The 27853-nt window shown below is 58.5% G+C and overlaps 1 protein-coding gene across 8 annotated transcripts in view; it reads right to left on the bottom strand.

Annotated features, from left to right (window-relative positions):
• Nucleotides 1-8076: 8076 nt before the first annotated feature.
• Nucleotides 8077-27853, bottom strand: part of LOC105483836 (family with sequence similarity 53 member A) — a 48775-nt gene continuing 28998 nt past the window's right edge. For 6 of the 8 annotated variants that reach the window (XM_011744830.2, XM_011744832.3, XM_011744833.3 and 3 more), the window contains 2 exons: nt 26554-27299; nt 8077-8608 (listed from right to left, as the gene is read on the bottom strand). In XM_011744830.2, the coding sequence (XP_011743132.1) occupies nt 8294-8608; nt 26554-27299 (1061 nt within the window). In that variant the 3' untranslated portion in view covers nt 8077-8293. The remainder of the gene's footprint in view (nt 8609-26553; nt 27300-27853) is intronic. The other 2 variants (XM_011744837.2, XM_071093930.1) reach the window with 2 other exon arrangements.

Below are 27853 nucleotides of genomic sequence, written 5' to 3'. Positions count from 1 at the left end.
AGGTAGTTAGGGTTAAATAAGGTCATGAGTGGGTCCTAATCCAATCTGACCTGTGTCCTCCTAGAAAGAGGAAGAAGATGAGGACACAGACACACACAGAGGGACGACCACGTGCAGACAGGGAGATGGTGACCACCTTTGAGCCACAGAGCGAGGCCCCGGGAGAAAGTGGCCCTCCTGACACTTCCGTCTTGGACTTCCAGCCTCCGGAACTGGGAGGAGAGACGACTCTGCTGTTTAAGCCCAGTATGCAGTATTCCGTTATGGCCCCCCAAGAAGACCGACCCACAGATGACAGGAGAAATATCACACGACTGTCTCAACAGACAAGTAACAAATAATAAAAGCAACACCCATTCGTGATGTTTTATCATCAGCACCCTTGGAATAGAGCCACGTGGACAAAGCTGGAACGAAGCCTGAGTCCTCTCATCACCATCCTTGACTCGGCAGCTGTCCGAAGCCACAGAATGCTCCACAGGCATGCATGCACGTGGGCAGTTTGCACACCTCTGTGTATACACACCACGCGGGCACACAGTACACAGTGCTCACCCATGTGTGTATTACAGTTGTACGTGGACACACATGCCCATGTGCACACAGACATACCTGTGGACACACACAGTTCCATGTGCACACACGCAGGTACACTTACACACAGACTCCCATGCAGACAATGCAGGCACACATATAGTTACGCCTGTAGGCACATATGCACACACGTGTGCACACACGCACAGACAAACATGCATGTGCACACAGGGTGCACGCAGGCATAGGTACACACACATGGTCACACGCACAAGCGCATATCTCCTTGCATTCCAAACGGTGAAACACTCACAGGCTTCATTATTTAAACCATAATTTACACCAATGCAATAAACCTAGAAATGAATGCAAAGGTCTAAAGAAGCAGCCAGATGATTTGAAAGTTTAGAAATGCTCTCCTAAACAACTCCTGGGTCAGAGGGTAAATAAAATTCGCCTTGAGAGACGATTTTGTAATTATGTGGAAAGAGAAACTGCAGGTCCATGAAGCCAGATTCAGGAGGAGTTGGTGGAGAATTCACAACTTTAAATGCTTTTATTACTGAGCAAGAGAGACTGGAAATAAATGAACAAAACACTCGACACAGGAGGCAGAAACAGCCATAAAGCAGATTCACGGGAGGCAGGAGGGGCGGGAACGAAGATAAAGGCAGAATTAATGAATTGGAAACAAGAAGAATGGGTGAGCCCATCAGTAAATCCAAGAGCCGGTTCTTCCCAATAAATAAATAAATAAAATAAGCAAGACTCCAAGCACCTCATCTACAGAGCGGGAAGCAAGGGAGCCCGGGACCGAGAGGGGATCAGAGCAGCCCGGGAGATTGAAAGTGACAGCTAATGCATTTGATATTCCTCATAAAACTGACCATTCTCCAAGACCATATAAATTACCAGAATTAACTTAAAGAGGTTTAAAAAAACCTATATCCGTAACTGCAGGAAAAGAGAAAAAGGGGCATGATTGGGGGGTCTGGCTACAGGACTTCACTTCCCGTTCAGCACCAGTGCAGGACCCACCATTCAGAGCAATGAGGCCGTGGCTGGGGGAGCGCCAGGATCTCGGGGACACCCGGGAGGACCAGCAGAACACCAGGAGGGGCCCAGCGAGGGGCTCTCTGGCAGTGAGTAGCAGGCAGCATAGGGAGTGAGGGGTCTGCAGCCTGTGAGGGCACCGGGGCCTCCTCACTGGCTTTCTGGGGACTGGCAGGGAAACTGGATTAGAGCCCACAGTGGACTCTGCCTGCCTCTGACCCTGACCTTGGGGTGTGGCAGGAGGTGTCTAAGCTGCTTCGTGCAAACAGGGCTTCCCTGTATGGGGTCCAATGCAGACAGGGCAGGGTGGGCAGGAGGGAAGAGGTCTCTGCTGGGGGCTTCTGTTACCCTCTGAGCTCCATCTCTGCCCCCACATCCCCTCCACACCCATACACACACACGGGGGAAAGCAGGGGAGGGGCGGAGTCAGCCCTGAGGTCTCATGCGGCTCTCAGGGCCACCACCTCGGCCACCATGTTCAGCCATCAACCAGCAGCTCCCTCCCTGTTCCTGTCTGGTTCCACATCAAGATCATACGTGCCTGGGCCATAATCTGGGGATGGTCCTTTTTTCCATTCCCTGAATGGAATTATGAAAAGCCGAATTGCCTCCCTTATGCATTCTGTGGAGGTCGCCTATAAAATCATCCGGGGGCCGGGCGCGGTGGCTCACGCCTGTAATCCCAGCACTTTGGGAGGCCGAGGCACGTGGATCACCTGAGGTCAGGAGTTCAAGACCAGCCTGGCCGACATGGTGAAATCCCATCTCTACTAAAAACCCAAAAAACTTCGCCAGGCACGGTGGTGCACACCTGTAGTCCCAGCTACTTGGGAGGCTGAGCCAGAGGAACTACTTGAACCCAGGAGAGAGAGGTTGCAGTGAGCCAAGATTGCACCACTGCACTCCAGCCTGGGCAACAAGAGTGAAACGCTGTCTCAAAAAATAAAAATAAAAAAATAAACTCGTCTGGGGCTGAGGCTTTCTTTGCAGGAAGATTTTAAACTACTGTTTCATTCTGGTAACTGGCTGCAGGACTATTTACAGGTTCTCTTTCTCCTTGAGTCAGTTTTTGGCAGTATTTTTCCACGAATTTGTCCATTTCCTCTAAGTCATTCATAATGTTCTCTATCTTTATAATTTCTGCTGCATCTCTAGCTCTGCCTCTCTTTTCATTCCCAGTAGCAGTATTTGCTCGTTCTCCCCTTTTCTCAATAAAGGTGAAAGACTTTTGCCAATCCATTTAGTCTAGCAAGGAAAAAACGTGTGGGTCTTCTCTGCTGTGGCTTTGTTGTCAGTTTCATTCATTTCTGGGTTTTGTTTTGTTTTGTTTTGTTTTTTTGAGACAGGGTCTCAGTCTGTCATCCAGGCTGGAGGGCAGTGGTGTGATCTTGGCTCACTGCAGCCTCAACCTCCGGGGCTCAAACAATCCTCCCACCTCAGCCTCCTAAGGATCTGGGACTACAAGCATGAGCCACCACACCCAACTAATTTTTTTATTTTTAGTAGAGACGGGGTCTTGCTATATTGCCCAGGCTGGTCCCAAACTCCTGAGCTTAAGCGATCTTCCCCGCTACTGGCCTTCCAAAGTGCTATGACTGCAGGCGCCAGCCACTGTGCCCGGCTGTTTTTCACTCCTATTTCTTCTAATACAGTCACTGAGGACTGTAAACTCCCTTCTACACACCACTTGGGATCTACTCCACAAGCATGGATCTGCCGCGCCCGCTGCCATCCGGTTCTAACTCTTTTCTCACTTCCATTGATTTCTTCTATAACCCATGAGTTACGTCAAGTGCGTTTCTGAAATTTCTTAAACACACGAGGTTTTGTTTGCTTTTTGGTATTGAGTTGCGGTCAGAAGACAGGATCTGTATGACACTCACACATTTTTTTTTTTTTTTTTTTTTTTTTTTTTTGAGATGGAGTCTCGCTCTGTCGCCCAGGCTGCAGTGCAGTGGCGCGATCTCGGCTCACTACAAGCTCCACCTCCACGCCATTCTCCTGCCTCAGCCTCCCGAGTAGCTGGGACTACAGGCGCCCGCCACCATGCCCGGCAAGTTTTGTATTTTGTTGAGACGGGGTTTCACCCTGTTAGCCAGGATGGTCTCGATCTCCTGACCTCGTGATCCACCCACCTCAGCCTCCTAAAGTGCTGGGATTACAGGCATGAGCCACCACACCTGGCCGTGACACTAATTCTTTGAAATGTACTGGCATTTGCTTTCTGGCCTATTCTGACAGGCTCCATGTGTGCCTGAAACTAATGTGATTTCCCAGCTGGGTGAGCCCCATTCCATAGACGTCCCTCCACTCAAGCCCAGGAACCAGCACCCTCAAACCTCAGGTATCCTTATTGTTTCCTTTTGAGTCTACTTGACCGATTAACCACTAAGAGGATTACCGAGCCCTCTGCCTAGGATGGTGGGTTTGTGAATTTCTCCTTGCAGTTGGCTGGGTTTTGCTGCAGCTTATGGCTTTTGGAAACAGCTAACTTCATGGTGTTGCCCCATTCACGGGAGATCCCATCCGTCCTCACGTGTCAAGCTTCCCGCTGCGTGTGAACTCACTGCTACGCCCTCCACCTGAGCCCACGGGCTCAGGCACCTGGCTCACTGGACCTTCCGGGCCTTCACACCGGCTGTCCTGAGTGGAACTCACTTACTTCCCTAGATCCCATGCCCTCACCTCCTGAGTCTAGAGCAGCACCCAAGAATTGGCCAGTCCACCTCTGTCAGAGAAGAAAGTGCATGCCTGCCCAAGACCTGGGGTTTTCTGCTACAGAGGGGTCTGTGTCTGCGTCTGCCAGGCCAGGCATCAGGAGGCCACGGGGCCAGCATGGGGCTCAGGGTCCTCAAGGGAGACCTCCCTCCCTCCACCCAAAGGCCAGCCAAGGGGAGAGCTGAAATTCCTGCTCTTGCTGGGGGCGGGGGGTCCCATCTGCAGGGCTGGAACAGCAAGAGTGCCCCTCCAGTGTCACCCATGCCCCCAGCATCTGCCCCTCCTCCCTCCAGGGCACTGGCTGAGATGCACATGCAGCAGCGAGCGCGAGAACGAGAAGCTCCTGCTGTACCAGAGGACGGGCAGGCCCCTCTCCTGGTGAGGGCCACCGCCTCAGCAGCCACAGCTGTCTGGGCCTGGGGAGTACCTGGGCAGACAAGCTCTCGGCAGAGGGAGGTCCCGGGCTCTCAGCTGGGCTGGGCTGCCTTTCCTCCAGCACCCATGCTTGGGGGCAGATGGCCAGAGAATAGGCCCAGGACAAGGAACAAAAGGTTGGACAAGCACGGGGCCTGTGACCGCAGGGGGCTGGCTGGCTCTGAGGTCCTGGCACAGAGGCTGCCACCCCAGGTTGCCAGGGAGGCTCCCAGCCAGGCCATCCCCACCTCCCCGGGTCTTCAGAGGCTCTGGGCAGGGCTGGAGGGAACAATGGGGTGAGGACGGCCCTCGAGGGGCAGAGGGAGCCTGGAGGCGTATTCAGGAGAAGACACAGGTGTGGATGCCCAGGGAAGGATGGGGAAGCCATGCCTCTCTCATCCCAGTATCCCTGTCCCACCTCGCCTCAGCCCCTTCCCCTCAGGAGCCTTCCACAGGGACAGGAGCCCTCCACGGGGACAGAAGTCCTGCAGTGGGGAAGGCCCCAGGAAAGGGGGAGGGCTGGGGGCCTCAAGGCAGCCCGGCGGGGGTGGGCCGCTGCAGCAGTGCTGGGGGCTAGGGGCAGGGAGGGGCCTGTCTGGAGGATCCCAGCCTTGGAACTGAGGAGTGGCCTCACAGGCCTCTGGCATAGGAAGGGAGCTGTCCCAGGGTACCAGGCACAACCCCGGCCCTCCCACCACGTCTGCCCAGCCCAGTGGATCCTGCAGGGGCTGACCTGAGGTGGGTACCCAAAGCAGGTCCCAGGGACCCAGGGGCTGCGCTGTGCTGCAAGACCCCCATGCCCTCCATCCACCTGTCTGCGGCTCTGGGGTCCCCCCGCAGAGGGCCCTGGGACCCCCTGCCTGTGGCCAGTCGAGGAAGGACCAAGTCGAGGCCCACCGTGGGTGACACAGCTGAGCAGCCCCCACCCCACCAGCACTTCCTGCAGCTTCAGCAGCAGCCTCTCTCCATCCCCAAGGGGCCAAGCATCTACCCGAGGCAGGAGGCCAACCCCCCAGGCTGCCCCCGGCCTCAGGCAGGTGACCCCACAGGGCCAACCAAGGGTCTCAAATGCCCCTGGTAAGGGTCCTGGCCCCCCATCCCAGGAGACACACAGTCATGCCCAGGTGAAAATACAGCCCTGGGGACAAGCCACTCCCACACACACGCCACCCTGTGCCAGGCAGACAGGGGACCCATGGGTGCCCTGAACCTTCCGTCTCATCCCACCCGCAGAGGACACAGCAGGTCGGCACTGCAGAAGAACCGGCTGCCCTGCCCCGCTGAGGGCCCCACCCACCAGATACCCTACGTCAAGGGCACCGAGGGGAATGGCCACGGGGCCTCAACCCCACTAACCCACAGCAGGCGCCTCCAGCCCCACTAACCAGCCAGCGGGGAGGGTTCTGCCCAGGAGAGCCAGAGGTTTGGGGAAGGAGGAGATGAGGTAAGGCAGGAGGTGAGAGAGGTAGGGAAGCCCTGGGGGAAGGTGGCAAATCCAAGGGTTGCAGGCAGGACCAGAGGCTCCATCAAGGGAAGGGGAGTGTCGGAGGGGTGGGAGGGGGGCTGGTGACTCCACACATAAACCCCAGCTCACCCCACATCCCCTCGCTCCCATACACCCAGGCCAGGCTCAGAGCTGCTGAGGGGCCCAAGGGCCCTGGGCTGGGGTAGGAGCAGAGTCACTGGTCTCCCTCCTCCTGCCTGTCCTTGAAGGGGACTCAGGTAGGGGGACTTGGCTGGGACCTGTTCCAGACTCCAGGTGACACACTGGACAGATCTCCCAAACTTGGGTCACCATCCAGCGGGAGGGGGCACTGGGTGGACTCAGCCGTGCCCTGGAGAGTGCCTGCAGGGAGGGGGCGAGGCCCCACCTGTCCCCAGGGCATCCAGGCCTGGGTGGGGACCTCGGGGTCCTCTGCAGCCACGGCCACAAGCCCTGCCTCATCTCTGACACCCTCCTCGGCCTGTAGCCGAGGGCCCAGCGGGACCCTGGCAGGCCTGACACCACCACCATGCCAGCCCCACAGCCCCGTCTCCCATTGCTGTCCAGACTGCCGTGTCCTGCAGGCCAGTGGCCGGTGCCCTGGAGGCCACTCCGGCCCCACAGCCAGCCTCTGACCTGAGGGACCCTGCCCTGTACGAAGTCATCTCAGAGCACCACCCAGCCCACCCCAAATCCCAGCACCTGGATGGTGACCCGACCACGCAGGTGACTACCCGGAGCTGATCTCCACAAATTTAACCCAAAACACAACTTGCCTGTGCAGTCTGGCAACTGTGTCAAAGCCCAATGCCAGAGGCCCTCCCTTCCCTCCACATGAGGCCAGCGGTGGCTCTGGGGAGCAGGTGACACTCTCTTGAGCCCCTGTTCCATCAGTGCCAGCACAGGAGCCACCCAGGGCCTGCCAAGGACAGGGGGGCTCCTGACCCCGGGCCAGCACAGCAGGACAGTAGGCACTGCCTCAACGGAGGAGGGCAGGGCTTGGCCAGGGACGGGGCTCCCACTTGCTAAGGCCCCAAACTCCCCAGCCCCATGCCCCGTCTTGCAGGGCAAAGGCAGGAGGGTCACCTGAGAGCCGGAACCCCACTTTCACCCAAGCAGCTCGGCCTCAGGAAAGTTGATCCAAAAAAAACCACATCACTCACATCACTCGCCACCTTCGCCCACCTTTGATCTGTGGCCCATGTCAGTTAAGAAAGTGGCATTGATTAACTTCAATGATCTTTCATGAATTTTACTGGGGAAAAAAAAAATCAAGAAAATTTCAAAAAATTATTAATGATTTCTTTTGCTATCACAAACTCGAAACCTCTACAATTTCATTAAAAGTGCAGGCATGAAAAACAGGAAATCCCTTGCCCTGTCTGGTTCTGAGCCAGAGACCAGAGGCCCGAGGTGCAGCCAGGCCCACTTCAGGTGGTGGAAACGAAAATTAATCAGAAGTCATACACTCAAATAAAACGCCTCGTATTAAACTCACAGAGTGGGTGCTGACGGGAGCTGCCGGCAGGACGGCCTTCCCAGAGGCCTGGCACCGCTCCCTACCTGAAGGCACAAGGGCCCTCCCAGGCCACGGGAAGCATGGACTCACGGCAGCTCGGCCTGCCCCAAAGGCCATCACCGCCACCGGTGGAAAACAGGCAACCACAAGCTGGTGGTTCACTGGCACGTGGGTGACAAGGTTCATGGCCACAGATGCCCATGCACAAGCCCCAAGCACCATGACCCCTCGGGAAGGAGGGGACACACAGGGCCAGTGGGGCCCTGACCACCAGCGCCTGGGGTTTCCTAGCAACTAAAGCACTCAAGGCGCCCTGCACGGCAGACTTTTCATGAGGAACACAGACCCGTGTTAATCTGTTTGCAGATTCGTGTTTAATAAAATGCCCTTCTGAAATGCATCCAAAATAGAGCAGCTTTCTCCCGAACTGCAAAGCCATACAAATGCAAAATACTTCTTTAGGAAAAACTGAGTCAAAATTATGCCTCAATGTTCCAAGTCACATGAAACCTACTCTGTGCCCCAGGGCAGGTGCAGGCGGCAGCAGTGGCCCAAACCAGCCCCCGCCAGCCTCAGTTCTTCTCGATCTGCTCCAGGTCCAGCTCCCCGCGGGCCCGGAGGAAGACACCCTCCTCCCCGGCGCTGTCCCCATCACTGGGGTCCCCGTCGCTCCTGCTCGAGCCATCACCGGTCACCGACTCCCTTGAGGCCCACAGGTTGGGGTGGGCAGGGCTGGTCCTGAGGCCCCTCTGGCTGCAGCCAGGCATGGTGATGCCAGGGAGGCCCCGGGACTCACACGGGGAGGACACGACCATCTTCACTGGGCCGTCATCCTCATCGTCATCTTCGTAATTGAGGGAGCAAAGGCTTTTTGAGTTTTTGAAAGTCTGCAATAGAAAAGACATGGGCTCAAAGCGTTTCTAGAAGATGACTTGGGAGGCAGCGTCCCACCACCCATCAAGGGCTCGGTGTGCTGGAGCTCTGGCCGTCCCCAAGACCACACAAAGCAGGGGCTTGTCCCCTGTACATCAGTCACAGCTCGCAGAGCCCCTTCCTCAGACCCTGCCCACACGTGCCCTGGCCCCTTAGCTCTCCTCGGCCCCTGCCCAGCTGGTGTGGGCAGAGACGCACAGCCTGACCCTGCCCAGACCAAATGGACCAGGCTGGTGGGCACCTGACACCTAAGCAAGCCTCAAGACACCCAGGGGCTCACAGAGGACAGCCTTGTCCCAGGCTTGTCCTCGGCAGGTGGCCTGGCCAGGGAGGGTGCCTCGTGCCTCCACTTCTGACAACAGCCCCACCCAGGACTGCTCTCAGCAAGCACCTCACAGCCACCTCTGAGGCCCTGCAGTGGCTCCGTCTCTCCTCCACCTGCCCCCATAAGGCCCCTGGAACCCCACCTCGTCGATGTCCTCACGGGCCCGCCAGACGCAGCTCCTACCTTCTCTGTCCTAGCACCTCCTCTCCTAATAGAAACGCATGCAAATCCTTCTCATCTCAAAACACATGCAACAGACAGGTGCACACACAGGGGTCTCCCCTGGGCAAGGCCCACCCTCGTCCCAGGCGGGCAGCTTCCAGTACCTCCATGCCACGCCCAGGCCCGTCCACAGCAGGTCCCTAAGTGCCAGGCTCCGGCCCTCCCTCTGCTCTCCGGAGGTGCCGCCACCAGCCCTTTCTCACTCTGACCCCCAGTCAAATCTCACTCAGTAGCCCCCCTTCCCAAGGCCTGTTAGGGATAAGGGGTTCCCCCAGGCTTCACCCCCGAACCGGAACGCTGAGTGGCAGGCAGTCTCCATCCACCCTGGCGTGCTCTCTTGGGCGTCTCCAGGGCCCTGAGACCCAGCAGGTGTGTCCAGCTGGGGCATGAGTCCACGGCCATGGCCAGGGCAGCAGCCCCTCAGCACGCCTGGGCCCCCACCCCCTGCCACCTCCCAGTCCTTGCCTCAAGTCCCCTGTCTGTGGTGCCCAGCACCGTCCACACCACTCGTCCACTGCCACTGGGAGCAGCCTTCCTACCCAGCCCCACCTCCCTGGTCACCTCCAGGCCTCCTCAGGGTCAAGGTTCCCCTCCTGGACCACACCCACGCTGGCCTCAGACACCTCACCTCATGGCTCTGGCTTGTGAGGACGCGTGGGTGAGGGCACGTGGGTGCCATCAACCACAACTGCAGGGCACAGGGGCACTGTGATGCCGATGATGAGACCGCAATGACACAGCAACCTCGGCCACCTAAAGTTATGACCTAGAGCACAAGCTCACCAATTCCACAGGACCCAAGAAACTCCCCAAACCACCTTCGTGCAGAGCAAGGAAACGCCCCACAGACAGGAACCTCAAATATTTCCTGGAAACACTTCCAGCGACTGATTTTTATAAAAGCACATGGCCCTCGGGGACAGAGCTCCTTTTTTCTAAGGATATTATTGGGCTCTAAAACACAAATGGACGCCGGGCGCGGTGGCTCACGCCTGTAATCCCAGCACTTTGGGAGGCCGATGCAGGTGGATCAGGAGGTCAGGGGATTGAGACCATCCTGGCGAACACGGTGAAACCCCGTCTCTCCTAAAAATACAAAAAATTAGCCGGGCGAGGTGGCGGCGCCTGTAGTCCCAGCTACTCAGGAGGCTGAGGTAGGAGAATGGTGTGAACCCGGGAGGCGGAGGTTGTAGTGAGCTGAGATCCGGTCACTGCACTCCAGCCTGGGCGACAGCCAGACTCCGTCTCAAAAACAAATAAATAAATAAATAAATAAAAGACAAATTGACATATTTTCTGTCTTTGTGGTTCTACTATAAAAAGTGAATCACTGAGAAGTAAAATTCTAAAGAATAATTTTTTTTTTTTTGAGACAGAGTCTTGCTCTGTTCCCAGGCTGGAGTGCAGTGGTGCAATCATAGCTCACTGCAGCCTCAACCTCCCAGGCTCAAGCAATTCTCCCACCTCAGCCTCTCAAGTGGCTGAGACAATAGGTACACACCATCATGTCGGTCTAATTTTTGTATTTTTTGTAGCGATGGGGTCTCACTTTGTTGCCCAGGCTGGTCTCAAACTCCTGGGCTCAAACAATCCTCCTGCCTCAGTCTCCCAAAGTGCTTGGATTACAAGCATAAGCCGCCACGCCCAGCCCCACTCAAATGTTTAAAGATACAACTGGCCACATGTTTTGGTCAGAAAATAAGGATGCATAATTTCTTTTTCATTCAAATCAAAGTGAATTTGCCCATCGACATCACTTGTACATACAAGCCCCAGGGCCAGCATGAGGATGTGGCTGGTTTCCTGGGCCCCTGCTGGATGGCACGGAGGTCCAGGTCTCACTGGCTAGGTCTGGTGCCACCCATGACCTTGCAGACTCTGGCTGCCGTGCTGCAGACTCTGGCTGCCGTGCTGCCCACTCAGGATGGCCTCCAACCCACGGCACCGCCAGGCTGCACTACGCATGCACCAGAGGTGGCTGGGACGCTACACACCTTCGGGGGCCAGGTTTCCTTCCATTTCAAACCACAACATTTTGTTTTGATTCAGGGTCAACCCTCTGGATCGAATGCTCTGACCTGACAGATGGCGCAAGAGCCACGCGAAGCCTCGGACACGGGACTCGCACTCGCGGGCGCAGCTGTGCGGCTAGTGCGTGAAAACAGCAGGCTCTGAACGCCTCTGGATGACAGTCGGTGGAGGAGAAACAACTGCTGCCCACAGACACGGCAGCTGCAGAACTAAGCGCCCAGAACCGCTAGTGAAGGCCACACGGAGCTGAAGGGGCCACCCACACTGTAGAGACCATGGAAACCGAGGCCCGTGGGGCCGGTGCTGGCCTGGACTGCGCCGCCCGTCCGCCTCACGCCCCCTGTCCCTTGGTACCAGCCCCGGGGCTCCGTCCCAGCTCCTGCTACCATCACGCTGGTTTGATGGTCACCTCCATCTGAGGTTAAACACAAAACAGTTGTCCAAAACATAAAGGTCAAGACTTCAAGTTCTAAATCAGGCTTCAAAGCGCAGAGGCCTTTCAAACTGTGTGCGAAGCCCTTCAGTCAGTCTGGGGAGTGCAGGGGCCCCAGCTGACAGCTGGAGGGCCTCCAGCATCTGAAGTGGGTTAACTCAGCTACCAGAAGCCAGTGAGACCCTGGAAGGTCAGGGAAGCCTCCTATGAGCTGACCTGATGTCACTCAGTAAACGTCCAGGCCCTGTCTCAGCCACATCTGTACCTACCCCTTGCCAAAGCCTCTGGCTTTTGCCAAACTGAAACACTGGTTTACTCTCGTGAAAGCGCAAGCTCCCTCCACCGTGTGCCGTGTGGGTGGGGCTCACGTGGTCCCCTCACGGCCAAGGCGGCCCTGGCCGCTGGGCCACTCTGCAGCAGGGCCAGGCAGCAGTCAAGGGTGGGGAGGGCTCCCCATGGCCCCGGCAGTGCCTGGAGCACAGCACAGTGCGTGTTGAAACAGGCAGCCAAGCAGAGCCAAGCACCTCCCGCCTGCCAAAGGGAGGAACGGGCCAGCCAAGCCAAGCAACAGAGGCCCACAGGGCGCGGGAATGTCCACGGCAGGGGCAGGGACAGAGATGGCCACAGCAAGCTCCGTGCACATGTCAGGCGAGGAGGCCAGTGTGAGAAGAACTGACACCCTAGACCCCTTGTTGCCTCTGGTGAGCCCCCTCCCAACCCTGCAGAAGAGAGGTTCATTAGGAAAGTACGGACTGGAGCGTTCTAGACAGGGGAGCTGGCCGACGGCACAGGAGAAAACGGGCTGAGTGAGCCCTGCTCAGACATCTTGCCTGGGCTGTGAGGGGTGCACAGCCTTACAAAGCCGGGAAGCTGGAGGCCAAAGCTCCTCCCTGTCTCCCCAGCCCTCCACACAGAGGCAGGAGGAGGGGACTCTCCGCCCCGACCGTGCAGCCGCTGATGGTGTCGGCTCCTCACCCCAAGGGGGATGGGGCAGCCGGTGCCCATCAGGAGGTGTGGAGTGAGTGCCCAGCAGTATGTCCCCTGCCCAGCACTCGCTTCCACCACCTCACTCACCACCTCTGACCACCCTGGGCGTGGCTCCTGGAGAGAAGGTCTGAGAAAACGAGCAAGAAAAATCAGCAGCTGCAAATTCCAGATTTTCAGTCTGTGCTGTCTCAAACATTCCGTGTTCTTGATGGTCCCTGCTATAGTTTGAACGTGTCCCTCCAAATCTCTACCATGGTGTTGGGAGGTGATCAGGTCCTGCGGGCCTACACAGGACACGAGTGCCTCATAAAGGGCTGGAGGGAACCAGCCTCAGTCCTCCGCGTCCTCCACCTCCTCCGCCAGGTGAGGACACAGACACAAGGGGCCATTTTGGAAGCAGAGGTCAGGCTCTCACCAGACGCCAGACATGCTGGGGCCTGGCTCTTGGGTTCCCAGCCTCCAGAACTCGGAGAAATACATTTCTCTTATTTATAAGTGACCTCGTCAGTGGTATTTTGTTACAGCAGCACAAACGAACTAAGTCAGTCCTTTTCTTGGTACCAGGAGCTGCTCTAAGCTTTTGGTTTTTCAGTTTTCATCCAGGAGGCACAAAAAAAACAGCTCAGCAGGTGCAGGAGAGGCCCCCATGGAGGACAAGCCTCGTGCCCTTGTGACTGAGGCTGTGGAAGGCACCGTCTGCTCACTAAACCCAAGACCTCCAAAAACGCAGCGGGCCTGAAGGTATAAACACGGCCACACGCACCTCCAGCTTGTCCTTAGGTTCTAGCCTGCGAGGTAACTGCTGGCCCCAAAGCCGCCTGCCTGTCTGAAGAACTCCTCAGGCTCCAGGTGACCCGGCTGCAGGCCACACAGGGAGCTCCTTCTTTCTCTGCAGCAGCCTCGGTCTCTCTAGAGGCGGCTGAGCGCCTTCGCTACACGGCAAAAGCTTTGCAAAGCCCTAAAAGCACACGCTTTTACAGAAACCAGCAGCTGCTCCCACATTCTGCTGGAACGATAACTGATGTACATATTGTCAGTCATCATATTTTAATTTCAGCTTTGAAACATAGCTTTGCCAATAAAAACAGAAAACGTAGCTTCTCCAGTAAAAGCCAGGCGTGGTGGCTCACGCCTGTAATCCCAGCACTTTGGGAGGCCGAGGTGGGTGGATCACCTGAGGTCTGGAGTTCGAGACCAGCCTGGCCAACATGGTGAAACCCTATCCCTACTAAAAATACAAGAAATTAGCCAGGCATGGTGGCAGGCGCCTGTAATCCCAGCTACTCAGGAGGCTGAGGCAGGAGAATCGCTTGAACCTGGGAGGCAGAGGTTGCAGTGAGCCGAGATGGCGCCATTGCACTCCAGTCTGGGTGAGAGAGCGAGACTCCATCTCGGGGGAAAAAAAAAGCAGAAAATCCTAAATGTTTTCTGTGAAAACACGCACTGTCTCCAAGGGAAAGGCAGGGAAGGCAGTGCCCCTGCACCCTGCTCAGGAAGAGAGCAGCCCTCTGACACCTGGGGAAGCTGGTGTGAGCCTAGACTCAGAGCAGACGGCAGGGGGTAGCGGGGGGTTGAGGATGACCGCCAGACCGTCCCAGCAGTGCACGCAGACTGCACAACACACGCCAGGGACGCCGGACCAGAGCTGGGCTACACATACCCAGTCCACCAGGTGCAAGCACAGCACAACCGGGGTGCAGGTGTGAGTGAGCACGAGCGTGCAGGGGTGCGCATGAGTGGGGGTGCACACCTGAGTGTGTACATAAGCATGGGGGTGAGTGTGCATGGTGTGTGTGGGTGTGCCACCCAGAGTCAGGACTAATTGTCCGGTAACACACAATTATAAAAGTTGTAGAGAAAAATCAGAGCATTTCTTTTTGGCCCTGAGGTAGATAGGAGCTTGACACAAACAGGAAGTGGCAAAGCCTGGGCCTGGTGGCACACGCCTGTAATCCCAGCACTTTGGGAGGTGAGGCAGGAGGATGGCTTGAGCCCAGGACTTTGAGACTAACTTGGACAACACAGTAAGGCTCTGTCTCTAAAAAATTAAGAATATTAGCTGGGCACAGGAGTGTGCACCTGTGGTCCCAGCTACTCAGGAGGCTGAGGTGGGAGGATCGCCTGGGCCCAGGAGATGGAGCCTGCAGTGAGCTGTGGTTACGCTACTCCACTCCAGCCAGAGCAACAGAGAGAAAGAGACCCTGTCTCCAAAACACCAAAACCAAACCAAGAACTGACAGGTAACCCAGGCTGGGAGCCACCTGTTCACCAAAGGTACCACCTGTTCAGGTGTTATGATGCAGGCAGGGGCAGGTGGGTGGGGGTGAAGACTGGCTGGCTGACAGGGAGGGGGTGCAAGATGGTAGATGTGGGACAAGGAGAAAGGTGGGAGCCAGTTTTTGGATGGGATGAGCAAAGAGCTGGAAAGAGGGAGAGCAGGCAGCGCTGGCCTCGGAAGTCTTGGCGCCGTCCTCCGCAACCGCGGTCAGCAGGGCTCTGGGTTTGCAGACGTGGCCCCTGAAGACACTGCCTGTCTCCTCAGGGGCTTTGCTGACATTTGATGAGGCCTCTCCCCATAAACCTTCTTTTTACCAGAAAGTGATGACTACTGTCACACTGACGACACCGGTGAGCAAGCAGACCGAAGCGGCTGAATTTAAGGCAGCGCACACTCCAGGGCAGGCAGGTATCACCTGGCCCCCACAAGAAGCAAATAAACAAAAAGCTTTTGTTTCACATGGGGTTGAGTCCCAGGAGCAGAATGGGGTGTGCAGCACCCACATTACTGTTCTGGCTCATTAACAAAGTCACTGAAGAAAACGGGGCAAGCCGGGTGTGGTGGCTCACGCCTGTAATCCCAGCACTTTGGGAGGCCAAGGCAGGCAGATCACCTGAGGCCAAGAGTTCGAGATCAGCCCGGCCAATATGGTGAAACCCCATCTCTACTAAAAATACAAAAATTAGCCAGGTGTGGTGGCGGCGCCTGTAATCCCAGCCACTTGGGGAGCTGACGCAGGAGAATCTCTGGAACCTGGGAGACAAAGGTTGCACTGAGCTGAGATCATGCCACTGCCCTCCAGCCTGGGCAACAAGAGCAAAACTGAAAGGGAAAGGGAAGGGGAAGGGGAAGGGGAAGGGGAAGGGGAAGAGGAAGGGGAAGGGGAAGAGGAAGGGGAAGGGGAAGGGGAGGGAAGGAAAGAAAAGGAAAGAGAAAGAAAGGAGGAAACAAGGAAAGAAAGCAAGCTCTGCACCTGCGTATCCTCTCTGTAAGCCCCGACCTGACTGTGGCCGAGCAAACTCCAGCACAACCAGAACCAGCACCGGCGCCAACACCGTTCCACAAGCACCGTTCCTGACCGGCACTCCTCACGGAGAAGAGAGGTTCTGAAATCACTCCCTTCAAAAAGTGGAGCCCGATCTTCCTCCCACTGAGTAAGGGCTAGACAGAGTCAAGCAGCAGACAAAACCTCAGCTGGTGAGGACCAGGCACACAGGGCTCTTTGGGGCCCACTCACGCTCACTGGGGTCACTCGCTATGGGAAACCAAGCGGCCATATCGTGAACACACTCAGGCTGCCCCTCAGAGAGGCCCATGTGACAAAGCAATGAGGCCTCCTGCCAAAAGCCATGTGGTGAACCTAGAAGCAGGTCCTGTAGCCTTGGTCGAGCCTCCAGGCAACCACAGCCTCCTGACTGAGCTCCAAGGAGGCCTCAGCAGAGCCTCCCCACCGGCCTCCTGGACCCCTGAGGTGGCACAGGCGTGGTGTCTGTGAGGTGGCGCAGGCGTGGTGTCTGTGAGGTGGCACAGGCGTGGTGTCTGTGAGGTGGCACGGGCGTGGTGTCTGTGAGGTGGCGCGGGCGTGGTGTCTGTGAGGTGGCACGGGCGTGGTGTCTGTGAGGTGGCGCGGGCGTGGTGTGTCTGAGGTGGCACGGGCGTGGTGTCTGTGAGGTGGCGCAGGCGTGGTGTGTCTGAGGTGGCACGGGCGTGGTGTGTCTGAGGTGGCACGGGCGTGGTGTCTGTGAGGTGGCACAGGCGTGGTGTCTGTGAGGTGGCGCAGGCGTGGTGTCTGTGAGGTGGCGCGGGCGTGGTGTCTGTGAGGTGGCGCGGGCGTGGTGTCTGTGAGGTGGCGCGGGCGTGGTGTCTGTGAGGTGGCACGGGCGTGGTGTCTGTGAGGTGGCGCAGGCGTGGTGTCTGTGAGGTGGCACGGGCGTGGTGTCTGTGAGGTGGCACGGGCGTGGTGTGTCTGAGGTGGCGCAGGCGTGGTGTGTCTGAGGTGGCGCAGGCGTGGTGTCTGTGAGGTGGCGCAGGCGTGGTGTGTCTGAGGTGGCACGGGCGTGGTGTCTGTGAGGTGGCGCAGGCGTGGTGTGTCTGAGGTGGCACGGGCGTGGTGTCTGTGAGGTGGCGCGGGCGTGGTGTCTGTGAGGTGGCACGGGCGTGGTGTCTGTGAGGTGGCACGGGCGTGGTGTCTGTGAGGTGGCGCGGGCGTGGTGTGTCTGAGGTGGCACGGGCGTGGTGTCTGTGAGGTGGCGCAGGCGTGGTGTGTCTGAGGTGGCACGGGCGTGGTGTCTGTGAGGTGGCGCAGGCGTGGTGTCTGTGAGGTGGCGCAGGCGTGGTGTCTGTGAGGTGACACAGTGTAGTGTTTGAGGTGGCACAGGCGTGGTGTCTGTGAGGTGGCGCAGGCGTGGTGTCTGTGAGGTGGCACGGGCGTGGTGTCTGTGAGGTGGCGCAGGCGTGGTGTGTCTGAGGTGGCACGGGCGTGGTGTCTGTGAGGTGGCGCAGGCGTGGTGTGTCTGAGGTGGCACGGGCGTGGTGTGTCTGAGGTGGCACGGGCGTGGTGTCTGTGAGGTGGCGCGGGCGTGGTGTCTGTGAGGTGGCACGGGCGTGGTGTCTGTGAGGTGGCACGGGCGTGGTGTCTGTGAGGTGGCACGGGCGTGGTGTCTGTGAGGTGGCGCGGGCGTGGTGTCTGTGAGGTGGCGCGGGCGTGGTGTCTGTGAGGTGGCGCGGGCGTGGTGTGTCTGAGGTGGCACGGGCGTGGTGTCTGTGAGGTGGCGCAGGCGTGGTGTGTCTGAGGTGGCACGGGCGTGGTGTCTGTGAGGTGGCGCAGGCGTGGTGTCTGTGAGGTGGCGCAGGCGTGGTGTCTGTGAGGTGACACAGTGTAGTGTTTGAGGTGGCACAGGCGTGGTGTCTGTGAGGTGGCGCAGGCGTGGTGTCTGTGAGGTGGCACGGGCGTGGTGTCTGTGAGGTGGCGCAGGCGTGGTGTGTCTGAGGTGGCACGGGCGTGGTGTCTGTGAGGTGGCGCAGGCGTGGTGTGTCTGAGGTGGCACGGGCGTGGTGTGTCTGAGGTGGCACGGGCGTGGTGTCTGTGAGGTGGCGCGGGCGTGGTGTCTGTGAGGTGGCACGGGCGTGGTGTCTGTGAGGTGGCACGGGCGTGGTGTCTGTGAGGTGGCACGGGCGTGGTGTCTGTGAGGTGGCGCGGGCGTGGTGTCTGTGAGGTGGCGCGGGCGTGGTGTCTGTGAGGTGGCGCGGGCGTGGTGTCTGTGAGGTGGCGCGGGCGTGGTGTGTCTGAGGTGGCACGGGCGTGGTGTCTGTGAGGTGGCGCAGGCGTGGTGTGTCTGAGGTGGCACGGGCGTGGTGTCTGTGAGGTGGCGCAGGCGTGGTGTGTCTGAGGTGGCACGGGCGTGGTGTGTCTGAGGTGGCACGGGCGTGGTGTCTGTGAGGTGGCGCAGGCGTGGTGTGTCTGAGGTGGCACGGGCGTGGTGTCTGTGAGGTGGCACAGGCGTGGTGTCTGTGACGTGACACAGTGTAGTGTTTGAGGTGGCACAGGCGTGGTGTCTGTGAGGTGGCGCAGGCGTGGTGTCTGTGAGGTGGCACGGGCGTGGTGTCTGTGAGGTGGCGCAGGCGTGGTGTGTCTGAGGTGGCACGGGCGTGGTGTCTGTGAGGTGGCGCAGGCGTGGTGTGTCTGAGGTGGCACGGGCGTGGTGTGTCTGAGGTGGCACGGGCGTGGTGTCTGTGAGGTGGCGCGGGCGTGGTGTCTGTGAGGTGGCACGGGCGTGGTGTCTGTGAGGTGGCACGGGCGTGGTGTCTGTGAGGTGGCACGGGCGTGGTGTCTGTGAGGTGGCGCGGGGCGTGGTGTGTCTGAGGTGGCACGGGCGTGGTGTCTGTGAGGTGGCGCGGGCGTGGTGTGTCTGAGGTGGCACGGGCGTGGTGTCTGTGAGGTGGCGCAGGCGTGGTGTGTCTGAGGTGGCACGGGCGTGGTGTCTGTGAGGTGGCGCAGGCGTGGTGTCTGTGAGGTGGCGCAGGCGTGGTGTCTGTGAGGTGACACAGTGTAGTGTTTGAGGTGGCACAGGCGTGGTGTCTGTGAGGTGGCACAGGCGTGGTGTCTGTGAGGTGGCACGGGCGTGGTGTCTGTGAGGTGGCGCAGGCGTGGTGTGTCTGAGGTGGCGCGGGCGTGGTGTGTCTGAGGTGGCACGGGCGTGGTGTCTGTGAGGTGGCGCGGGCGTGGTGTCTGTGAGGTGGCACAGGCGTGGTGTCTGTGAGGTGGCACGGGCGTGGTGTCTGTGAGGTGGCACGGGCGTGGTGTCTGTGAGGTGGCACGGGCGTGGTGTGTCTGAGGTGGCACGGGCGTGGTGTCTGTGAGGTGGCGCGGGCGTGGTGTCTGTGAGGTGGCGCAGGCGTGGTGTCTGTGAGGTGGCACGGGCGTGGTGTCTGTGAGGTGGCGCAGGCATGGTGTGTCTGAGGTGGCACGGGCGTGGTGTCTGTGAGGTGGCGCAGGCGTGGTGTCTGTGAGGTGGCACAGGCGTGGTGTCTGTGAGGTGGCGCAGGCGTGGTGTGTCTGAGGTGGCACGGGGCGTGGTGTCTGTGAGGTGGCGCAGGCGTGGTGTGTCTGAGGTGGCACGGGCGTGGTGTGTCTGAGGTGGCACGGGCGTGGTGTCTGTGAGGTGGCGCGGGCGTGGTGTCTGTGAGGTGGCGCGGGCGTGGTGTTTGAGGTGACACAGTGTAGTGTTTGAGGTGGCGCGGGCGTGGTGTCTGTGAGGTGGCGCGGCCGTGGTGTCTGTGAGGTGGCGCGGCCGTGGTGTCTGCGAGGTGGCGCACGCGTGGTGTCTGTGAGGTGGCGCAGGCGTGGTGTCTGTGAGGTGGCGCGGGCGTGGTGTTTGAGGTGACACAGTGTAGTGTTTGAGGTGGCGCGGGCGTGGTGTCTGTGAGGTGGTGCGGGCGTGGTGTCTGTGAGGTGGCGCGGGCGTGGTGTCTGTGAGGTGGCGCGGGCATGGTGTCTGTGAGGTGGCGTGGGCGTGCTGTTTGAGGTGACACAGTGTAGTGTTTGAGGTGGCGCGGGCATGGTGTCTGTGAGGTGGCACAGGCGTGGTGTCTGTGAGGTGGCGCGGGCGTGGTGTCTGTGAGGTGGCGCGGGCATGGTGTGTCTGAGGTGGCACAGGCGTGGTGTCTGTGAGGTGGTGTGGGCGTGGTGTTTGAGGTGACACAGTGTAGTGTTTGAGGTGGCACAGGCGTGGTGTCTGTGAGGTGGCGCAGGCGTGGTGTCTGTGAGGTGGCGCGGGCGTGGTGTCTGTGAGGTGGCGCGGGCGTGGTGTCTGTGAGGTGGCACGGGCGTGGTGTCTGTGAGGTGGCGCGGGCGTGGTGTGTCTGAGGTGGCACGGGCGTGGTGTCTGTGAGGTGGCGCGGGCGTGGTGTTTGAGGTGACATAGTGTAGTGTTTGAGGTGGCACAGGCGTGGTGTCTGTGAGGTGGCGCGGGCGTGGTGTGTCTGAGGTGGCGCGGGCGTGGTGTCTGTGAGGTGGCGCGGGCGTGGTGTCTGTGAGGTGGCGCGGGCGTGGTGTTTGAGGTGGCACGGGCGTGGTGTCTGTGAGGTGGCGCGGGCGTGGTGTTTGAGGTGACACAGTGTAGTGTTTGAGGTGGCACAGGCGTGGTGTGTCTGAGGTGGCGCGGGCGTGGTGTCTGTGAGGTGGCGCGGGCGTGGTGTCTGTGAGGTGGCGCGGGCGTGGTGTTTGAGGTGGCACGGGCGTGGTGTCTGTGAGGTGGCGCGGGCGTGGTGTTTGAGGTGACACAGTGTAGTGTTTGAGGTGGCACAGGCGTGGTGTCTGTGAGGTGGCGCGGGTGTGGTGTGTCTGAGGTGGCACGGGAGTGGTGTGTCTGAGGTGGCGCGGGCGTGGTGTCTGTGAGGTGGCGCGGGCGTGGTGTCTGTGAGGTGGCGCGGGCGTGGTGTCTGTGAGGTGGCGCGGGCGTGGTGTTTGAGGTGGCACGGGCGTGGTGTCTGTGAGGTGGCGCGGGCGTGGTGTTTGAGGTGGCACAGTGTAGTGTTTGAGGTGGCACAGGCGTGGTGTCTGTGAGGTGACGCAGGCGTGGTGTCTGTGAGGTGGCGCGGGTGTGGTGGTTTTTGGTTTTGGGTTTTTTTGTTGTTTCTGTTTTTGTTTTGAGACAGAGTCTCACTCTGTCACCCAGACTGGAGTGCAGTGGCGCGATCTCAGTTCACTGCAACCTCCACCTCCTGGGTTCAAGCGATTCTCCTGCCTCAGCCTCCCAAGTATCTGGGACTATAGGCGCCCAGCACCATGCCCAGCTAATTTTTGTATTTTTAGTAGAGATGGGGTTTCACCATGTTGGCCAGGCTGGTCTCAAACACCTGACCTCAAATGAGACCAAGGCAGGTGGATCACAAGGTCAGGAGTTTGAGACCAGCCTGGCCAACATGGTGAAACCCTGTCTCTACTAAAAATACAAAAATTAGCTGGAGTGGTGGCAGGCACCTGTAATCCCAGCTACTTGGGAAGCTGAGGCAGAAGAATCCCTTGGACCCGGGAGGCAGAGGTTGCAGTGAGCCGAGATCATACCATTGCACTCCAGCCTGGGACACAGCGAGACTCCGTCTCTTAAAAAAAAGATTAAGGGAGGGCTGGGCATGGTGGCTCATGCCTGTAATCCCCCCACTTTGGGAGGCCAAGGCAGGCAGATCACCTGAGGTCAGAAGTTCAAGACCAACCTGGACAACATGGTAAAATCTTATCTACTAAAAATACAAAAATTAGCCAAGTGTGGCGGTGTATGCCTGCAACCCCAGTTACTCGGAGGCTGAGGCAGGAGAATTGCTTGAGCCCGTGAGGTGGAGGTTGCAGTGACCCAAGATCGTGCCACTGTATTCCAGCCTGGGCAAAAAGAGCAAAACTCTGTCTTAAAAAAAAAAAAAAAAAATGGAGATTAGAGGCAACAAAGCCAACTAGGATGAAGTCTCAGTAGCTGAAAAGGGTATCAAGGCCTGAGGCAGAACAACTGGGGTCAAGAGGAAGGAAGATTGAATTGGAGAAACATCCAGAGGACGGGACGCCAGCCTGGGCCACCAGCGCTTGCATGGACAGGGACAGGCAGGCTCAGCAAGGGGCCCAAAGCCGGGGCTACATGGATCTGAGGGATGGGACACCCCGTGCAGCCCCAGTCCTGGGGGTCACGGCTCCAGTTCCCAAATAACGGGGGTTTCTCCTCCCAGAGAGAAACCAGGCACCCACTTATGCATCAGACACACACACACACCACACCCACCACACCCACCACACACGTCACACACGCACCATGCACCCACACACACCACACACAGGCCACACATCACACACACCACACCCACCACACACAACACACACAACACACACATCACACACATCACACACACCACACACAGGCCACACATCACACACACCACACACGTCACACACGCACCATGCACCCACACACACCACACACAGGCCACACATCACACACACCACACCCACCACACACAACACACACAACACACACATCACACACATCACACACACCACACACAGGCCACACATCACACACACCACACACGTCACACACGCACCATGCACCCACACACACCACACACAGGCCACACATCACACACACCACACCCACCACACACAACACACACAACACACACATCACACACATCACACACACCACACACAGGCCACACATCACACACACCACACACGTCACACACGCACCATGCACCCACACACACCACACACAGGCCACACATCACACACACCACACCCACCACACACAACACACACAACACACACATCACACACATCACACACACCACACACAGGCCACACATCACACACACCACACACGTCACACACGCACCATGCACCCACACACACCACACACAGGCCACACATCACACACACCACACCCACCACACACAACACACACAACACACACATCACACACATCACACACACCACACACAGGCCACACATCACACACACCACACACGTCACACACGCACCATGCACCCACACACACCACACACAGGCCACACATCACACACACCACACCCACCACACACAACACACACAACACACACATCACACACATCACACACACCACACACAGGCCACACATCACACACACCACACACGTCACACATGCATCATGCACTCACACACACCACACACACCAGACACACCACACACACCACACCACACGTCACACACACCACACATAGGCCACACAGCACACACACCACACACCACACACGCACACCACACACACCACACACACACAATACATACCACACATGCCACACAGTCACACACACACCACACGTCACACACATCACACACACCACAGGCCACACATCACACACACCACACACGTCACACACGCACCATGCACTCACACACACCACACACACCACACACACACCACACACACCATACACACCACGCACACCACACCACACACACCATGCACACCACACCACACACATCACGCATGAACCACACATCACGCATGAACCATACATCACACATGCCACACATGCCACACACACCACACACACACTGCACACACCACACACACCAGTCACACCATGCACACCACACATGCCACACACACACCAGACACACAACCACACACCACACATGCCACACACACCAGACACCACAGACGTTACATACACACCACAGTCACACACACACCACACACACCATACACACCACACATGCCACACATGCCACAGTGACACACACACCACAGTCACACACACATCACACACACCATACACACCAAACACACACGCCACACACACCACACACATCACACACCACACATACCACACATGCCACACACATCACACACACCACACACACCTCAGTCACACGTACACCACACACACCATACACACCACACACGCCTCATACACCACATACACCACACGCCACACACGTCACACACACACACTACACACGTCACGCACCATACACACACACCACACACACACCACACATCACACGCACACCACACACATCACACACACTACACATATCACACACACCACACATCACATGCACACCACACACACCACACACCACACGTCACACACAACACACATCACACACACCACACGTCACAAACACACCACACGTTCCACACACCACTCTACCACACATACAGGACACACCACACACTACCACACACACACCACACACAGGCCACACATCACGCACACCACACAACACATCACACATACCACAGACCACACACCACACACATGCCATACACACTACCAGAGACCACACACTGCATACACACACTACACACAGACTACACACCACACAGCACACACCAAACATACCACACACGTCACACACACACTACATACTACCCACCACACACCACACATGCTACACACCACACAGCACACACACCAAACACCACACACATCACAGACGCCACACACTACACACACCACACAGCACTCACCATACACACCCGTCACACACATACCACACACACCACACAGACCACACATACACTACACCACATACACACAACCCATATCCCACACACACAGCACACACCACACATACCACACACATCACACACCACAGACCACACACAGTACACACACACAACACATAGATCACACACCACACATAGACGTCACACACACCACACACCACATACACCACACATACCACACAGCACACAGCACATGTGCCACACACACACACACACACACACACACACACACACTTCAGCATTTGACGGCAGCCCTACCCTCCTCCCACCAGTCTCCCCAACACACCACACACCCTGGGTGCCCATAAGCCCTGGTCCTGGGTCTGGCAAGTCCTTGCTGCTACCCACACCTCACACTCTGCCGGGGGTACCCCATCTCCAGACTGAGCCCCATGCAGCCTCTACCAAGGGTCCTTGATCACCAACTCAGCCGACCACCTGGTCTGTCTCCCAAGGCATCTGAGAAACCCAGGGCCACCTCTACAGCAAGACTGTTGTCTGGTCATCAGTAGGTCCCTGGCACCATCATTCCCCACCCCACAACGTGATGAGCCGGCAGCTCCCTCCTCCACTCCCGTCCCTCCCGGTCCCCGCGGGGACTGACACCCACGCTGTGCACACCACAAGCCCTGGCAAGCAGGGACGGCCTGCTTATGCTATATCCAAAGCTCACCACCAGCTTTCCAGCATTTACTGGCTTCCCCAGGTCAGCCCATCTCATAGCAAAAGACTAGAGCCTTCTTCTCTAAACCCTGCTCTCTGCAGAAAAGTTTCATAGCAGGGAAGTCCGGGTTTTCAACTCACCTCAAGGCCCCCGGAAGAATCAACTGGAGAACCCACTGATGAGAAGAGGCAAAGCTCACAGTGCCCTCGGTGTGGCCTAGCACCAGCGTCCCGGAGGACCCTGGGGGATCCCACCCAGCACGCCAGCCACACTGCTCTCCAGCCCTGAGCTGTGGCCAGGTCGAGCAGGACATGGGCCATCTGTGCCCCTTCTCCAGTTACTGTCCCCACAGGGTGCCCAGGTCCAGCCCACCCGAGCAAGACAGTGCAGCCGCACTGTGCACAGCTCCACCCACATCCACTCTCCCCAGAGGCAGGGCATGGGCAGGCCTGTGGCCCAGAGGATGGGGCTGGGGGCAAGAGCTCGGCGGGTTGCCAAGGCCACAGGTCATTGAGGAGAGAGGTTGACACTGATCCCACCCCACCCCAGCCACAGCCCCACTCAGTCCTGGCTTGCACTCAGAGTTGGCATCGGGAAGTCCTATTAATTTCTGCCACTGCCCAAAGCTCCCAAACACAGACGACCCAGTGAGTGTGCACAGAGCCCACCCTACTCTGTCACGGCTCTGCTATCTCCCTCCCCGCGCGCTGCCAGGGCCCCCAGAGGTCTCTGGTGAACGCACCCCCTTAGTAACACAGAGCAAGACCTGGGAAAGCCTCCTCAGTCCTGTTCCCTTCCTTAACTCTGTGCCAACCACAGCCTGTGACGGCAGGTGGAGAGGTGAGCAGGTGGGCAGCACTGAGAATCTTCAAGTGGGTGCAGGCTCTCTCCTACATCCAGACAGTTTCTGCAGGAGGTGCCCGTAGAGTCCCAAGTGCACGGGCCCTGCTGGGCTCTGAGCTGCAGCATGGACACCCACCGGCTCCCACAAGAGAGGACCCCGGGCTCTGCCTCGAATGGGGCTCCCAGGACAGCCTCTTACTTCCTGAGCCATCACCACGCCAGAAAAAGTCAGGGGGCTCCCCAGCAGCTGAGGCGGGTGGCTTAGCTAGGCCAGAAACCCACAGCTCTGTTCTGCTGCTTCCCCCAGGCCACACCGTGCGAGCCTGGCTAGCCACCCTGGGCCGTGTGTGGGGCTCTGCCTCTGTGGGGGCAGGCAGGGTAAGCTGGGTGTTCTGACACTGGGACAGGCCCCGATCACTCCCACCCACTCCGGACGGCTCTCCTCACTCCTTTCCTCCCAGCCCAGAGACCAGCTGGATGATAGCAGCTGCTTCCCAGAGAATCAGCCAGCCTCACCCCAGCACTGCCACGTCCAGATCTATGCCCCTCTGAGCCCTTGGGAACAAGAAAGCCTCACCCGGGTCATTTTTAGGAAGTCCAAGGATGGGCGTGTCCACCTGGCGTCCTCCTCACGCCTCCGTTTGCGCCGGCTCCTCTTCCCACTGAGCACGCAGGGCTGTGAGCGGCACCGGAGCAGCCCACGGTGCCGGCCCAGCTCAGGCGTGGACGTGGGGCTGCTGCTGGCCGAGGGCAGGGGAGTGCCCACACCTGCGAGTTGCTCCTGTGAGAGGGACAGGCGTCGCCTCACGGAGAGCAAGTAGGGCTCTGCGGAACACCAGGGCAGGCCTGAGCCTGCACTGCCCTCGCTGCTGTCCACGAAGCCGCTGCTGGCCGAGGACGGCCGGGGCGTGGCGGGTGAGGTGGGACCGGTCAACCACGCGGCACTCCTCGGCAGGACGGCGCCGGGGCTTCCCTGCAATGTTGCGCTCCCACCGCTGTTGCACCGCCTCTTGGAGACTGGAGTCCAGACCGTGGAGCTGCCAGGGCGCCAGGGGGACCGGCAGCGCACCAGCTCCTCAGGTTCTGACAGGGACCGGCAATGTCGCTTGGTCGGTGGGGCCGTGGACGAGCCTGTACTTTCACTGGGGTCCACAGTACTGGCTGCGCCCAGGCCCACACCTGGGCCCGGGGACTCTGGCCGCCACTGAAGACCCATGGTGTGAGCAGCAGCAGACAGGCCTGGCAGGAAGCAGAAATCAGGTCTCGTGGCTGCCTGGCTTCCAACGGGCCGTACTCCACTTAAGACCTTCCAGGGACTCTGGTCTACCAGAAAAGACACAAAGTGGCAGTGGAAGAGACAGGTGAGCCACAGAGCAGGCCTAGCCTCTTCCCACCATGTGGGGTGACATCTGTCCTGGTAAACAGCCTGGCAAAGCCATCAAGGGCACAGCCCCTTGCCATCACCCCTGGACGTGCTTCTCCGAGATGTCCATGGCGCACAGTGGGCACCAGCCCCGCCTGCCCTTGCCAGGTTAGCTGCAGGGCTCAGCTCGCTTCTTTAAGGGGACGCCGTGTCTGAAGGAGGTGTCAGTCTCCCCACCAGTGCCTCCCTGAGAACTGCATGGCTCTGCTCTCCCAACAGCCTTGCTAAAACATTCCTCCTGCATCCGCAAAACACTCCCCTCCCTCTGTGACCAGGCATCTCAAGGATGTGCAGCTTCCCTGGCCAGGACTCTCCAGAGCCCCTTCTTAAAGCAGCTCAGGTCCCTTGGTAACACGGGCAACACAGGGTCACACATGCTGCCAGGGTCTTCAGGGAGAGTCTGAGCCCCAGGAACTCCTCAAAAACCTCAGAGCCACCAGGTCCAGGCCTGGAG

Source organism: Macaca nemestrina, chromosome 3 (assembly GCF_043159975.1).
Source record: "Macaca nemestrina isolate mMacNem1 chromosome 3, mMacNem.hap1, whole genome shotgun sequence".
Classification (NCBI taxonomy): Eukaryota; Metazoa; Chordata; class Mammalia; order Primates; family Cercopithecidae; genus Macaca; species Macaca nemestrina.
This window is presented reverse-complemented; position numbering and strand designations above follow the sequence as displayed.